Below are 17771 nucleotides of genomic sequence, written 5' to 3' on the forward strand. Positions count from 1 at the left end.
GTATCCTCAGCAGACATCTCCAATTTTAAAATCAGCTTTTCCAAAGCGAGCTTCCTAGCCTCCAGCTCTTTGCACGTCTCTCGGAGCACAGCAATGACAACAGCTTTATCAGGGTGGTTGCCAACATTGGATGTTTCTCCAGATGTCATGACAATGTCAGGGACATGCTTACCCAGGAACAGTTTGTAACTGAAGGCCAATGGACTCTCTCTTCTTTTCACAAAGTCATTGTCTGTCAAGATGTTTGGGAATTGATTCAGCACAATGCCACATATGAGAGAAGGAAAGGCTATAGGTCCCTTCACACTGAAACTCCCAGCATGTTTCATGGTCTGATCAAAGATATAGGTACCATAGTCAAACTTTGCCTTGGTTCCAACAGCATAGATGAACTTTCCAAGCATCACAGAGACGGTTGACTTGTGATTTGTGGGCACCCAGTTGGCAGCTCCAACTTTGTGTAGCATGGCATACTTTACACTGAGTTGGCTGGCCACCAGCTTCCCTTTATGAGGCCACTTCCGGACTTGATTTGCCGTGATGACTTGACAGATTCTGTTGTCAGTCACTTCAAGCTCTGGTTGCACTACATCTGCTCTTCCCAAATACAGATTGATTACTGAGGGAGAGAAGGTCACACACTTGCCACGCACATAGACCTTTCTGAATTCTCTGGACTTCCCATCTACACATTCCTCAGACAAATTGACAATTAACTCCTTCACCAAGGTCTCATAGCACTTTGGGAGTTGAGTCACTGTTCTCATCAGCCATGCCTCTTTAATAAGGTCCACAATCTCCTTACACTCCAAGGCATTCTGAGCCAGTTCCCTCTCCAAGGCCAACCTCTTATGGTAGACATACTTCCACCTGTTCACACTAGAGGCAAAGTAGAATGACACATTGTCAATAGGTACCTCTGGAACACTAGCAGCCAACTTGCTAGTGGTTGGCTTCTTCTTAGACAGGGATGTTATGACATCACATGGGACATCCGAATCAGACTCCACCACAACAGCCTTGGTCTTCATTTTCTTGGGCACCTCTTTGCTCCAAGATTTTGCAGGTCCATGTCCTTTCCTTTTGCGTGCACTCTCTGTCACCTTTTGCTTGGGAGAGGTTGTCTCATCGACCTCCTTGGTTGGGGACCTCTGCACCACAATCTTTTTCTCCCTCCTAGTCCTAGCCTTTTTGGCTATGCTAGGGACAACTGAGGTCAATAGTTCATTATCAGAGAACTCTTCCAGATTAACTGTGTCAGCTCTAGGGTTGTCATCGACATCTTGAGTGACATTGACCTTCTCACCTCTCACCTTGTCTAAGGGTTTATCACTCTTAGAACCCTCATGATCATCAGGTTGTTCAGAAACATTCTCCCTTAAGGCGACTGCGGTTTCTTGGCATGCAACATTATCAGGAACGATAGTGTTCAAGGGAACGGAAACCCCAGGAACATTCTGATCACCAGATAGTATCTTAGTGACAATATATGCAATGGCATTATGCACATACCTCGATCCTTCCTTGGTTGGTTTGTCCAGAGCGATCGCTGAGGAGATTCTGGAAACCGTTTCTTTTGGTCTTCTTGCATGAGAAGAAGTTGCAGCGTTAACAGCAGAATCCTCCCGGTTAGGGTTGCAAGACTCAGCGCTGGGGGAATCGGACAGGGTCGTGTAGGAGGTGGATTCGGATTGGTGTGCCATGCTGAATATCTCGGAGGAGAGTTGAACAGTTTCTTTGGGAGAAGGTTTACAAGACTGAGAGTTGAAGCGATGGAATAGGGAACGCTTGTTGCACGAGTAAGGTCTATTAATTTTTGACCACTCAGAGTGCACTATTAATTGTTTAATAAGTTGACTTACTAAACAGTAGCTAACTAATATCATTAGTTGCTATAATTTCTCAGATGTACACATTCCCTCTTTGCCCCTACCATTGTCAAACTGAGTAGCATACAATGTCATGACATTCTGGGTGACATTGTACTCAGTCTGCATCAGGTTCATCCATACCAGTGATGACCACCTGCTACCAGAAGCTAGGTATTTAGCTTCTGCAGACGATAATGATACACACATCTGTTTATCCCTTGCTACCACACCATTTGTATGATGACCAATAGGTGCCAATGACTCACAGCTTTCAATCAGACATTTTCCACAGTCTGTTCTTTTATCCAAAGACAGATATGGGATTCCTCTAATTGCTCCCTTGGAAATGCTCTTCTTCATTCCTTTTAAATGAAGTTGTCCAAGTCTTCCATGTCCCAGCTTCCCTTCCTGCTCTCCCTTGGCTACGGGGCACTTGGGGAAGTAGAGTGAGTCTTTAGATTTCCATAGATAGCAGTTATCTTTGGATCTGGCTCCTCTCATCACTTCCTGATTGCAACCATTCAACATCACACATCCTTCCCTAGTGAATTTCATATTGAATCCTTGGTCACATAGTTGGCTTATGCTGATGAGATTTGCAGTCAGTCCTTTTACTAACAGTACATTACTCAGTTTTGGAACTTCAGGACAATCCAGCTTACCAACACCCTTGACTTCTCCTTTAGCTCCATCACTAAATGTCACAAACCTGGTGGCATGGGGTTGTAGATTCACCAATAGGTTGCTCATCCCAGTCATATGCCTTGAGCAGCCACTATCAAAGTACCAGTCTTGTCTGGTAGGTGCCCTTGGAGATGTGTGAGCTAGTTTAGCAACACATTGTTGATTCTCAAGGGAGAGATTAAGCTTAGATGCCTGCTGCTTAGGTTTGACTTGAGGTGTCTGATTCGCAGCCCATTTTTGTTTCTTCATGGGGGCATTATGCTTAGACGCCTTCTGCTTAGGTCTGACCTGAGTAGTCTGGTTTGGATAACCATGCAGCTTGTAGCAGAAGGGTTTTATGTGACCAAATCTACCACAGTAATGACATCTCCATCTCTAAAATTTCTTCTTCTGATGGTTACTCATTCTGGTTCTCTGATGTTGAGACATCGGTTGTGACTTTTGCTTGAATTTCTGAACTCCAGCCTTAGAACTTTTGAGTTCAGATGAAGATTTCTTAGCAAAGCCTAAACTAGACATGGTTCCTGACTTCTGTCCTACCTTTAGAATCTCTTCCAAGGTGTCAGTTCCTTTATTTAACATTCTGATGGATTTAGTCATTTGTTCTAGCTTAGATGTCAGCAAAGAAATCTCACCATTCAGACCCTCTATGACTTTCAGCTGCTTCTGTTTCTCAGCTTCCAGCTCTTTGATGAGTTTCTTCTGCTTTTCTCCTTGGATACATACTTCTGCACTTTTAACACATAGTTCTTTATATGAGGTAGCAAGTTCATCCAAGGTAAGCTCATCTCCGCTTGAGTTATCCTCTGAGGCACAGACACTGGTCAGAGTTGTGACATGTTTAGCAGATTCTCCTTCAGATTCACTCTCAGAGTCTTCTTCTAACCAGGTGGCAGATAGCCCTTTCTTTTGCATCTTGAGAAAGGTAGGCATTCAGCTTTAATATGACCATATCCTTCACATCCATGGCACTGGATTCCCTTGCCTTGAGTGACCTTTTCTTCATATTTTGACTTTCTACTGATGTCATATGAAGAGTTCTTGACATTAGGTCTACCCTGTTGGTCAACCTTCTTTATGAACTTGGTGAACTGTCTTCCAAGCATGGCTATGGCTTCTGAGATGCTTTCATTTCCTCCATTGTTTCCTTCTTCTGAATTCTCTTCAATATTTGATACAAAGGTTATGCTTTTGTTCTTCCTTTCAGCATCCTCACATAAGCCCATTTCAAAGGTTTGGAGAGAACCAATGAGCTCATCCACCTTCATCTTGCAGATCTCCTGAGCCTCTTCTATAGCAGTGACCTTCATTGCAAATCTCTTAGGTAAAGACCTGAGAATCTTTCTTACAAGTTTCTCTTCAGCCATTTTCTCACCTAAGCCACCAGAGGTGTTAGCAATTTCAAGAATATTCATATGGAAGTCATGAATAGTCTCATCCTCTTTCATCCTCAGATTTTCAAATTTGGTGGTCAGCATCTGAAGTTTAGACATCTTCACTTTAGAGGTGCCTTCATGAGTTACCTTGAGGGTATCCCACACATCCTTGGCCAGCTCACAGTGGTGCACTAGTCTGAAGATGTTCTTACTTATTCCATTGAACAATGCATTCAAGGCCTTAGAATTTCCAAGGGCTAATGCCTCTTGCTCCTTGTCCCACTCTTCTTCAGGGATCTGCCCACTGACTCCATCGTCACCTGTCTTCGTTGGATGTTCCCATCCTTTGTTGACAGCTCTCCAGACTTTGTTATCTAGAGACCTTAAGAAGGCTATCATACGAGGCTTCTGATCATCATAGTTAGAACCATCCAGCATGGGTGGTCTATTTGAGTGTCCTACATCCTTGTCCATGGTACTAGAAAGTAACTTCCCTAGATCTCACCGAGAACTTAACAGGCAGGGTGCCTGCTCTGATGCCAATTGAAATTCTAGTTAACAGACTTTCAATGTCACAAGGGTTGTTATGACATCCAATTCTGCGCAGACAAGAATTATGCAGAACTTAAAATGTAAGTGCAGTAAATAACACAAGTAATTGTTTACCCAGTTCGGTCCAACATGACCTACGTCTGGGGGCTACCAAGCCAGGGAGGAAATCCACTATTAGTAGTATTAATTCAGACCTTAAACCAACTGTTTAACCCTATCACTTAATACCTACCCAATGCAATTTCAATCTTACACTAAGATCAGAGTTCCTACTCACTCCCCCTCAATCACCTCAGTGATTACAACCTTTAATCAATATTAAAGACAATTTTGAAGTCACACTTCAAACAACTCGTGATTGTGCTTAACAGCTTTAATCAAGATACACAACACTCACGCTTAAAAGCTTAGAGTGACACAACACTTACAACTCAATGAACACCATATACCAATGCAATCATCTACGTGATAATGGCTTGGCTTACAAGATACGTCTAATACAAGACACACACAAATACAACAGTGAAGTATGATGGACACACTAAATCTTCACGCCTAAAATCCCTGGTTCTGAATGAAGGATTGCCATCCTTTTATATTGCAGCACTTGGGCCTTGTACTTGTACTTTTCTGAAATTAAGGTCATGCGAGTTCCCCTAAATTCCACATCTAGGTTGTTAACAAATAGGCTATTTGTTAGGTTCATTAACTGTAGCTTGGTTGTTGGTTTCCTGGATTTTCTCTCAGCTTTGGAATCCCTGAAGAATAGCCTGAGAAAAATGTTGAAACAGAAAAACTAAACAACCTACAATATAGCATACGCTGTCAGGAATGAATGTCACAACATTCAGTTTGACATCCAAGTCCAGGACCATATGCTAAGTCTGTTTTTCCTGAAAACAGACAGTACAAATTTGCTGAACTGTACAGGACCAATTTGTCCATTCTACAGTAACAGCTTACATTAATAAATGTCATAGCATCCAATTTGACATTTACACATTTAGCCTTATGTCATTTCTGTTATCCTCCTGAAGTACAGACTGAGATACATACTGAAGTGTAGCAGAAAACCACTCTGCATATTGTTCAGTATATGCTGTCATTGATGAATGTCATAACCTCCAGTTTGACATTCAGACATTAGGCCTTATGCCAGGTCTGGTATTTCCTTGATACCCAGACTGAACATAAATACTGAGTTCTAACAGAACACCAACTGTTCTATTCCTCAGTATTTGCTGACAGGGATGAATGTCACAACATCCAATTCGACATTCAATAAATCCTGTATTAGCTAATCCTGCAGTATACTACTCAAGTATGTCATGACATCAGTCAAGACATCAGAGTACAGCTAGGTATTCTAACCTCCAATGCAATCACACTTACACCTCCACAGCATGTCATGACATCAGTCAAGACATTAGATTCAGCTAGTGTTTTACCATACAATGCAGCCAATTAAACACCTACATTCTACAACTTCAACGCCTCAGACTCGTCAGGGGCCAATTACTTTCTCCAGTGTTGGCATCATTCAGTATGGCCAGGTCTCTGCAATCAACAAAGAAGATGGGGATAGTGATTGCGACATTGACAACTGGGTGCGTCCAAGGGTCCCGGGTGAAGTTCTCCGCAACTGGTCTTCTGAAGAGATTATCTAAGTCACTCTTTTTAAAGAGTAATTTTCTTTGTTTATTCATGCATATCCAAGTCTTACGTTCCGCCCAGGGCGTGATGACTCATTGTAGGGCTCATCTATGTGGATACCTGCATTTTTTATCATAAATAAAGGACATCTTTTTGCATTTAAATATTTTGTTCACTGTCTTTCTATTTTTGCAGTTTTCAAAAATCAAAAAAAAATTGGCAATGTTTTGTTTAGTTTTCACTCCTTGTTCACACTCATAAACACATACCATCACTCATGCAGATGCACGTCACTGGATCCTATTGATAACAGTTCTGCTATGGCTCGCTTCGACTTTGAAAATCCAATCTTTCAAGCTGAAGAAGAGGGTGATGAAGACTGCGAACTCCCTGAAGAACTTGCCAGGTTGTTAAAACAAGAGGAAAGGGTCATTCAACCGCATCAAGAGTCTGTTGAAGTGATTAATCTCGGCACCGAGGACGCCAAGAGAGAAATCAAGATAGGGGCTGCTTTGGAAGATAATGTGAAGAATGGGTTGATTGAATTGCTGCAAGAGTATGTTGACATCTTCGCTTGGTCTTATCAGGACATGCCAGGGCTTGACACAGACATTGTGGTACACCGTTTGCCTCTCAAAGAGGATTATCCTCCGGTCAAGCAGAAGCTCAGAAGAACAAGACCAGAGATGGCTGTCAAGATAAAGGAAGAAGTGCAAAAACAGTTGGATGCAGGGTTTCTAGCGGTTACAAATTATCCGCCATGGGTTGCAAATATCGTTCCAGTACCTAAAAAGGATGGAAAGGTACGGATGTGTGTTGACTACCGGGATCTGAACAGAGCTAGTCCTAAAGATGATTTCCCATTACCTCACATCGATGTTTTGGTGGATAACACGGCTCAGTTCTCGGTATTCTCCTTCATGGATGGCTTTTCTGGATATAATCAAATTAAGATGGCACCAGAAGACATGGAGAAGACAACTTTCATAACCCCATGGGGCACCTTCTGCTACAAGGTGATGCTGTTTGGTCTAAAAAATGTTGGGGCAATCAACGAGCTATGGTTACTCTTTTCCATGATATGATTCATCATGAAATCGAGGTTTATATGGATGCTATGATTGCCAAATCGCAGACGGAAGAAGAACATCTGGTGAATTTGCAGAAACTGTTTGAGCGTTTGAGGAAATTCAAGCTGAGGCTTAATCCGAACAAGTGCACTTTCGGGGTGAGATCTGGAAAACTGCTAGGTTTTACTGTTAGTGAAAAAGGGATTGAGGTGGATCTGGCCAAAGTGAAAGCGATACAAGAAATGCCTGAGCCAAGAACAGAAAAACAAGTCAATGGTTTCTTAGGAAGGTTGAACTACATTGCAAGGTTCATCTCTCACCTAACAGTCACGTGTGAGCCAATATTCAAATTGTTGAGAAAAGATCAGGCCATCAGGTGGAATGATGATTGCCAAAGGGCTTTCGAGAAGATAAAAGAGTTTTTTCAAAATCCTCCAATCCTTATGCCTCCAGTCCCAGGGAGACTGCTGATTATGTATTTGACAGTACTTGATAATTCCATGGGTTGTGTTCTCGGTCAACACGACGAGACATGTAGGAAAGAGCATGCCATCTACTACCTGAGTAAAAAATTCACAGATTGCGAGTCGAGGTACTCAATGCTTGAAAATACATATTGTGCACTTGCATGGGCTGCTAAGCGATTGAGACAATACATGCTGACTCACACGACCTTACTGATCTCCAAAATTGATCCAGTCAAGTCTATATTCGAGAAGCCAAATCTCACCGGAAGGGTTGCTCGTTGGCAAATGGTACTGACATAGTACGACATCCAGTATACATCCCAGAAAGCCATTAAAGGGAGTATTCTGTCAGACTATCTTGCTCAGCAGCCGATTGATGATTATGAGCCGATGAAGTTTGATTTTCCGGATGAAGACATCATGTTCCTCAAGATGAAAGACTGTGAAGAGCCGGTTGTTGAGGAGGGACCTGATCCAGATGAAAAGTGGACTTTAATGTTTGATGGGGCCGTCAATGCCAAAGGAAGTGGAATTGGTGCTGCCATTACCACCCCGAAAGGTGCCCACATGCCTTTCACCGCTCGTCTGACTTTCGAGTGCACCAATAATGAAGCTGAGTATGAGGCATGTATCTTGGGTATTGAGCAAGCCATTGATTTGAGAATCAAGACTTTGGACATCTTTGGAGATTCAGCTCTAGTGATCAATCAAGTGAATGGTGATTGGAATACTCTCCAGCCTAATTTGGTCCCCTACAGAGATTACACGAGAAGACTGTTGACTTTCTTCACAACAGTAAAGCTATATCATATACCTCGTGACGAGAACCAGATGACAGATGCTCTTGCTACTCTATCCTCCATGATCAAGGTGATTCGGTGGAACCATGTTCCCAGGATTGATGTTATGCACCTTGATAGGGCCGCGTATGTGTTTGCTGCTGAAGTGGTAGTTGATGACAAGCCCTGGTATCACGACATAAGTGCTTTCTGAAGAATCAAGAGTACCCTGTAGGGGCATCCAACAATGATAGAAAGACTTTGAGAAGATTGGCAGGCAGTTTCTTCTTGAACAAAGACGATGTGATGTATAAGAGGAGCTTAGACATGGTTTTGCTCAGATGCGTGGATAGACACGAAGCAGACATGTTAATGCAGGAAGTTCATGAAGGCTCCTTCGGTACTCATGTCGACGGACATGCAATGGCTAAGAAATTGTTGAGAGCGGGTTATTACTGGATGACCATGGAATCTGATTGTTTCAAATATGTTTCAAATATCTGGCAAATCCTCTAAATGTGATGTCTTCGTCATGGCCATTTGCTATGTGGAGCATTGATATGATTGGAAAGATTGAGCCGACTGCTTCCAATGGGCATCGTTTCATCCTTGTTGCCATCGACTATTTCACCAACTGGGTCGAAGCAGCGTCATTTGCGAAGGTCACCAGACATGTGGTTGCCCGATTCATTAAGAAAAAAATCATTTGTCGTTATGGGATTCCCAAAAGATTCATTACTGATAATGGTTCTAATCTCAATAACAAAATGATGAAGGAGTTATCCAAGAACTTCAACATTCAACATCACAATTCTTCCCCTTATCGTCCTAAGATGAACGGTGTTGTTGAGGCAGCAAATAAGAACATAAAGAAGATTATGCAGAAGATGGTTGTTACGTACAGAGATTGGCATGAGATGCTACCCTTCACCTTGCATGGGTACCGTACTTCAGTACGTACATCGACCGGGGCAACCTCTTACTCCCTTGTGTATGGTATGGAAGCAGTCCTACCTGTTGGAGTGGAGATTCCTTCTCTAAGAGTCCTGCTGGATGTCAAGTTAGACGAAGCTGAATGGGTTCGGACAAGGTTCAATGAGTTGAGTCTTATCGAAGAGAAGCGAATGGCAGCCATTTGTCATGGGCAGTTGTATCAAAGTCGGATGAAGAGAGCCTTTGATCAGAAAGTGCGTCCTCAATGCTTCCAAGTCGGAGATTTGGTGTTGAAAAGGATCCTTCCTCCTCAGACAGATCACAGGGGCAAGTGGACTCCTAACTATGATGGACCGTATATTGTCACCAAGGTTTTTGATGGGGGAGCCTTAATGCTTGCAACTATGGATGGTGAAAACTTCACTTCCCCTGTGAACTCGGACGCAGTTAAAAAATACTTCGCATAAAATAGACCCGTTGGACCATAAAAAGAATAGTCCAGGCAAAAAAATGAACATCCCGGCGAACTAAGAAAATGAAAAAGGTTCGGGCAAAAGTTAGGGATTAAAAAATGAAAAGATTGTACACCCGGTAAGTTGAAAACCTGAAAGGGCAACTTAGGCAAAAATGGGTATCCCGGTGGATTGAAAACCCGAAAGGGAGATCCATGCAAAAGTTAGGGATTAAGCAAATGGTTGTGTTCTGAGTAGTTCTAAATATCATCTCGTGTCGATAACCGGAAACTTCCGAAGGATAGGAAACAGTCCAATCACCTTTTTTGGAAAGCTGATCATCTGGAGGATCTTGAAGACGAGCGAGTCATAGCAGAATTGAAACCCGATAGAAATCCATTTCACATTGCCATTAGATCAATTTCTGTTTTTATCTTGTGTGCAATTACCTCTTTCCAGGGATTGCTTCCTGATGTAAATGCCTATTCAGAGGCCATTCAATCAATAAAATCATGTTATTCAGTATATCTCTGAGTTCTTTTTCATTTTACTGTTTTGTTTGCAAAAATGACGTCCGAATTTTTGATAAACATTGCATCATGAAACATAAGAGCTTTACAGGTACATGCTTAATAAACATTTAAAATTGTTGTAAATTTTAAGTGCTTTGGATCGTCTATTCAGAACAGGTACACTCGGGGCATTTCCTTAAGGTCCCCATCAAATGATCGCGGATGTTTTTCCTTAACAGTTGGAATTTGGTATCTTATCCCTGCAGAGCTGGTCCGAGCGTTGGATTCTTCAATCCCCAGCAGGTTCTCACTACGATACTTCCCCAAGAATGTGTTTCAGATTATGCATTCACCAGTAGAGTCGACAGTGTCAGACTGTATATCCCCAGTGGAGTTGATAGTGTCAGACTGTACTCTCCCCAGTAGAGTCGACAGTGCCAGATTGTATCTTCCCCAGCAGAAGCGGCTGCTCCTCAAAGTTCGATGCCAAATCGATGATCTCGATGCTAGACCCATGGTCTCTTTCCTTGAAGCAGAATCTCGGTAGCGTATCGGTGTTTGCTTCCCCTGCTAAATCGTCTCTCGCAGATCATGGTTGCCAGAACCACTGTCGTTTTCCTCAGCAGCAAGCTTTCAGTGTCATTCTCTCCCCAGTCAGAGTCTCGGTATTTTGTTATTGCCAGAACACCGTGTGGAGGGTCATTTCCCCACAGGGTTCATTGTGCTGTGTATCTCCAACAGCATTGCCAGGGTCCAGAAGATTTTGATCATTTCCCCAGCAGAATTCCTTGCCTCGGCTTGGCGTTCTCTCTAACCTATCATTCCGCATCCCCGCATATAGAATCATATCGCATTGCATCCTCCCAAATCGCGTAGCATTTCCATTTTCATGGAGCATTACGCCATTGAAAAATTCAAACATACGCATGTAAAGCATAAGATATTTTTGGTATCCCAAGTGATAAGCCAGAAGTCGTTTCCAGTACTCAAACTGAAGATTGTTCACGAATTATCTTTATTATTCCCAGCGGGGGTCGTTGGCCCACGCGCCGCCTCAATTATCATTTTCCCTATTTCTGCCGATGCTGACAGGCATGAAAGTTTCCGGTATTCAGACCGAAGTGGCATTCAGGCCAGTTTTCCGATGTTCAGATCAAAGAAGTTTCCGACATTCAGGTCAATGCAACTTGTGGCATTCAGGCCAGGTTTCCGGTATTCAGACCGAAGTGGCATTCAGGCCAGTTTTCCGATGTTCAGATCGAAGAAGTTTCCGACGTTCAGGTCGACGCAACTTGTGGCATTCATGCCAGTTTTCCGGTACTCAGACCGAAGTGGCATTCAGGCCAGTTTTCCGATGTTCAGATCAAAGAAGTTTCCGACATTCAGGTCGATGCAACTTGTGGCATTCAGGCTAAGTTTCCGGTATTCAGACCGAAGTGGCATTCCGGCCAGTTTTCCGATGTTCAGATCGAAGAAGTTTCCGACATTCAGGTCGATGCAACTTGTGGCATTCAGGCCAATTTTCCGGTATTCAGACCGAAGTGGCACTCAGGCCAGTTTCCCGGTGTTCAGACCGATGTTTGATAATCTAATATCTTCCGATGTTCAGATCGAAGAAGTTTCCGACATTCAGGTCTATGCAACTTGTGGCATTCAGGCCAGTTTTACGGTATTCAGACCGAAGTGGCATTCAGGCCAATTTCCCGGTGTTCAGACCGGTGTTTGATAATCAAGTATCATCCGATGCTCAGATCGAAGTCATTTCCAGTATTCAGATTGATGAGCGGCATTCAGGCCATGGTTATTTTTGTGTTACCATTTATTTTGGTATTCAGGCTAACATTCCTTGTTTCGGTGTTCAGACCGACTCTCACCGTACCAGACGGATTCTTTTTCAAGACCACCTCTTGGCCGATTCTGACAGGCATTGTTACTTCATGTTTTCACTTCAGTGTAAATTTTCGGGCTTTTATCGTATTCAATCACTTGATACCTCAAAAGTGCGAAAGCCGTTGCTATCTTCCTTTCGGGTTTCCAGTTGATTGAATAGGGGCAGTTGTAATACCCCAAAATTTACCCTTCATTTTTCCTGGAAGCATGGGATTATGTTTTACACTTCATTAGCATCATATTAGATCATACTCATTGCATACTGCATTAGTGACGTGGAGATCAGGTTTTGATCGATCACTCCTTAACAGAAGGAGCCCACACAAAGCAAGATTGAGAATTGGACTTCATTTTCTAAGTATACAAGTCTCAAGGGTCTCAGGGGCGTCCAAGTATCTTAGTATGGTCCTCAGTTCATCAGTGAAGGATTCAAAGCTATCAGAGTGTTCATCTGGATTTAATCAGAAATTAGGGTTTCATGGCTACCTGCAACAGGCAATGTTTGTTTGGAAGTAGAGGAGCCCATCCATGTCATGATTAGAGAGGCATTTTGGCCTAGGAAGATTCACAATTATCTCAGAAAGATCCATTGGCAATCAACGCAATCAGTTCTTGATCATTTTGCCCTAAAACTAGGGTTTGGTATAAAATCAGTTTATTTCTGATTCTTTGGGTGAAACTCTTTTCCATGGCCCTCCATATGTCCACAAGGGTCTACATACAAAAAATCAGCTCTTTATTTGAGCTAGAAGTGCTTCAATTGATCAATGGAATCGGGAATCAGACAGTTTGGGAAAAGTCAACTATGGGGCCAGAAAAGTTAACTCCTGACATTTTGAGAGTGGAATCTCAAAATCCATGCCTAGGGGATCCTACATGTGAAATTTTATCAAGGTTGGATCATGGATTCATCATTTAATCAGGAATTGGAAAAGTTACTTAATTTGGAAATGGTTGACTTTCCATTTAGGGCAAGTTTTCATGATCGTTGCACTCACTTTAAGCCCATTTTCCATTAAGATAAAAGCTCCATTTGAACATTTCTCCAACATGAAATTTGTTCCTCTTGTTCCAAGATTTCTAGAGATATAAAATTTTCTCCATTTGAATTAGAATTGAGAAAGTTATGCTTAGTCAAAGTGAGACTTTTTTTTAGACACTTAGAAAAATTTCTAAGTCCAAAATCTTCAAAATTTGTCAAGACTTCTTGGCCAGTTTTCTTGCACTTCAAGGCATTATTTGAAAATACTTTCTTCATAACAATTATACCTTGCCATGTCCTATTTCACATCCTTTTGGAATCATCTCATTTGGATCCATGGTTTGAGAGATACATTCATTTAAAGTGGGCACCATGACTTGATTTTCTAGGCAGATTTTGGGTCTGGCTGGCCCAATCAGATTTTCTAAGCATGCTGCACAAACTAGTCACGTTTTTTTACCTCTTTTGGCCATGCATTGGACATCCATTCACTTAAGTTTGGCCCAAAATAACAACATTTTACACCTCACTTCACACTTTTATTCTTATGGATAAATCACTTATTAAAAAGCTCATGAGAACACCTAATCCACCCTATTTAAGAAGCTGAAACCCTAACCCTAAAGGAGCATTGGAATTTCGTGGAAAGGAGGAAAAGCTTCATCACATATCATATTCCATTCCACTTCTATTTTCCATTAGGTAATCATCTCTTCCATGGCCATGTTTTGATCTATCTACGCTTGCTTACCATGTTCATCACCATTAATCCTTCCATTTTCATATTTCTTTTTCTTATTTAAAATATTTTCTTCGTCCATAAAATTACCCAAAAATATTTTTCACTTTTCTTAATATTTTATTTAATTTTATATAATTTTATTTTCGTATTTTTTTAATATTAATATTTTATTTTAATTATTTATTCTAACTGGTCCATTTTAACACACTTTTTTTATTTGTTTTATTTTTATGACTTAAAATTATTGTTAGCATTTAATTTTTGGGATGAAGGTTGACCACTGTCTCATTGTCAACATGAACTTTTCTTGGAATTTTATTTCACATTTTCAATTTATTTTTGATTTGCTTTTGACCTAGTTTGGTTGGTTGACTCTTAATTTGACTTCTGTTTTATTTTAATTAATTCACGTACCAATTTTTGTTATTTTTAAAATATTTTTGGGGATGATTATATCCTGACCCCATCTTATTTAGTTTAATTTTTCATAATTTTCTTGATTAATTTACTATTTATTCTTGATTTATTTCTAACCTAGTCTCATTAATTGACTTTTGGTTTGACCTCTGTTTTATTTTAATTAATTTATGTACCAATTTTCGTTATTTTTAAAATCTTTTTGGGGGATGATGATTTCCTGACCCCCACCTTATTTAGTTTAATTTTTCATAATTTTCTTGATTAATTTGCTATTTATTTGTTATTTTTTAAGTTGACTTAAATTTTCAGTTGACTTCTTTATGATCGATGTTTGACTTAGGGATTGTTTATGGCAATTGAAGAGATCTTTTGATCCTCCCTCGTTCATCTCATATACCGGGTATTAGAGGCCTTTTACCTTGATTTTATTTGGTTCTTACCTCATTTCCTGATTAAATTATTCAGTGGACCCTTCGTGTGCATATTTTCATCCGTTTGATTCATCTATTATCTTTTATACTTGCTTCTCTCATTCATGTTTTCTATTGCTTGATTATTTAACATATTCATACTCCCATGTATTGTTTAAATGCTCCATTATTTGATTCTTTGGTTTGATTATATATTGTTTATTTATCTGATCTGATTGATAACTGTTGCCTACTTGTATGATGTATGAGGCATATATTCTTATTGTTTGTTTGCCATGAACAATCCCCATTCATAACAAATGTACCCCTCTCCCATAAAGTGTATAATATTTATTTATTTATTTATCTAGTCACCTGTTAATACAAGAATTAAAACGAACATCCGATAACCATTTCAAAATAAGATCAAAAGCTCGATCCAACGTCGAGTAATCATTTTCAAAACTTAACAGAACCATCACGCATACATCCTCTTGTAAGTCGATTGCCTCTGGAATCGCCATCTACCTGTAAGTCGATTGCCTCCGGCATCGCCATCTACCCTTATCCGTAACTCCTCTCCGCGCTCCATCCGTCGACTCTTGTTCCATTTAGGTAGCATCCATTAGGTAGAACCCTTTGTATGATAACATAGGTAGAATTCCCTTATTCTTTGCATGCTAACATTAGGTAGATGTTCCCCTTTGTAAATCCTAACACATATGTCCATATTGCATGATAACTCTAGAGCAGAGCTTCCCCACTTTTAGACCTTCTGTGCGTCTCCGATCTTGTGGCATGTCAGTCCGTTCTATTGCAAAGAGGTAACTGCCTAAGACTCGATTCAACGAGCTGCGACACCTACTGCTAGGATGTTGAACACACTGCCCACCCTCCTTTGACACAGTTGGTGTCCTCTTTTGTAAGTCCATGTTCAGATGACAATCCTTGACCCCTAGTTAGCCGAACTACGTTTTGCTCTGATTCTTATTCCAGATGAGATACGTAGGCATAAGACGTGACATCTTACCGAGCACACTTCTCTTTAATCCATAGGTAGCCGAGCTACGAAGACTCTGATTCTCATACTCAGATGAGATACGTAGGCAGTGGATGCGACATCCTTGCGAGTCATTTTCTTTTCACCTTCCTTTTAGTAAATAGTACTTTAGATATACCTACACCCTTTAGACTAGAACAACAGTTATGAAAAGGGCTCCCTAGGAGTACCTAGGATGTTTTGGGTGCTTAAAACCTTCCTATTGCATAACCAACCCCTTTACCCAGATCTCTGACATTTTTACTAGTTTTTGATTCGATAAAACTTTTAGGTTTTTGTTCGCTTTCTAACCATTCCTTTGGATAAATAGAAGTGCGGCGGTGACTCGACTTGTATGGTTTACCTTGGATTTTGTCAATATCTCTAATGGTAATGAATATCCCGCTACAGAGAGCAAGTAGCAAATGGAAAGTTGAGCTTAGAGCATTGCAGATCAGAGAATCAGATTGGTGATATAATGATGAAGGTTGTGTAGGCGAAATTGTTAAAGAGATTAAGAACAATGGTGAATGTAGATAGCTTAGACACAACGAATTAGGTGATGTGTTAAATTTGTAATTCTTTGTGTCGAAGTCGAAATAGTGTGTTTGTATTTGATGGGTGTCGAAAGGTGCTTTAGTTTGTGTCTAACAGAGACTACATTTGCTATATTTAATAGAAAGTCAAATATAGTTTGTCGAAGCATGTAGTTGTCGAAGGAGTCGACAAAGTCAAAATAGTTAACTTAGTTTAGTTTTAGTTAAGTTACTTATTTTGTGATTACTTGGAGTGCAAGTAATCTCATATATAAGTAGAGAGAAGCTCTATGTCATTTGTAAGCAAGCATTGTGTAGTTCCAGAAATCACAGTTTTGATTAACACACATTGTAACAAATACTTAGAGTACAATTTGCACAATAATACAATCATCTTCTTCTTCCTCTAGAATTTATCTTTTCTCTCATTTCAATTGTCTTATTTTTTTATTCTTTCAATTCTCTGTGTAGTGTAGAATCATCTTGCAAATAAGGAATGGTTGTTTCACCTGAGTAAAAGGTGAAGAACAAAAGATGTGATCAACCAGAAAGATTGATCTTTATTCATTAAGATTGATTCGATTAACTTCAAGATTCTAATTTTCCCAATATTTATCACGGGTCAATGTTATAGATGATTTAAAGGTTGAAGAAATTTTTGGATACAAATAATTTCATATTTGTACCGGTTGTGGTTTTATATTATGTTTTAAAATATATATTAATAATTATTATTATAATAGAGATAGTGGATTACACTTGTTAGTTTATAAATGATTTTATGTTACAAAGAAAAAAGAGAATAGAAAATAGAATAAAAGGAGAAATGGATTATAGGAAATAGAAAATTAACATTAATATAACAAGGTACAGTTCATTTATTATAGTTCGACATAATCCATCCTCAACTCTTGTGGGATTATTTTCCTAAGTAGAGTCTCACCCGACATACTGCTACAAGTTAATTATTTATTATTATCGATTGTCTTCGAGCTTAAAACAGTGTGTCTGTTTGCATTCCACTTCCACGAGAACCTATAAAGAAAAAACATATAAAATATCAATATTTAGATTTATTAAACGGACTAAATAAAAACGATAATAAGAAAGTAAAGGTGTTAATACCATTCTCAATGTTAGGAAACAATTTCGGGCATTTCTTAAAACAAGTCTGTATACATGAAATATAATCCCCAACTTTTTTGCTCCATCCAAAACATGTTTTGACACAGTTTGCTTGACAAATAACACGGCCAACAGATTGAGTTGGCCCAATTTCTTGAGATTGAGTTATATCACGAGCTTGAGTTACAACAAGCATGATCACCATCATCATCACAACACATTTTCTCAATTGGCTCGTGGACATGACTCCTTTTTCTATTTATCTTTTCGCAACCTCT

General features: G+C 40.1%; 1 protein-coding gene across 1 annotated transcript; it reads right to left on the bottom strand.

The window, feature by feature from the left end:
* Positions 1–17206: 17206 nt before the first annotated feature.
* On the bottom strand, positions 17207–17771 carry LOC127115807 (uncharacterized). Its single transcript, XM_051047254.1, has 2 exons — positions 17494–17771; positions 17207–17403 (listed from the first exon to the last, which is right to left on the bottom strand). The coding sequence occupies exons 1-2, from the start codon at positions 17735–17737 to the stop codon at positions 17363–17365; spliced, it is 285 nt and encodes a 94-aa protein (XP_050903211.1). The 5' UTR covers positions 17738–17771; the 3' UTR covers positions 17207–17362.

This window comes from Lathyrus oleraceus, chromosome 1 (genome assembly GCF_024323335.1).
Source record: "Lathyrus oleraceus cultivar Zhongwan6 chromosome 1, CAAS_Psat_ZW6_1.0, whole genome shotgun sequence".
Lineage (NCBI taxonomy): Eukaryota > Viridiplantae > Streptophyta > Magnoliopsida > Fabales > Fabaceae > Lathyrus > Lathyrus oleraceus.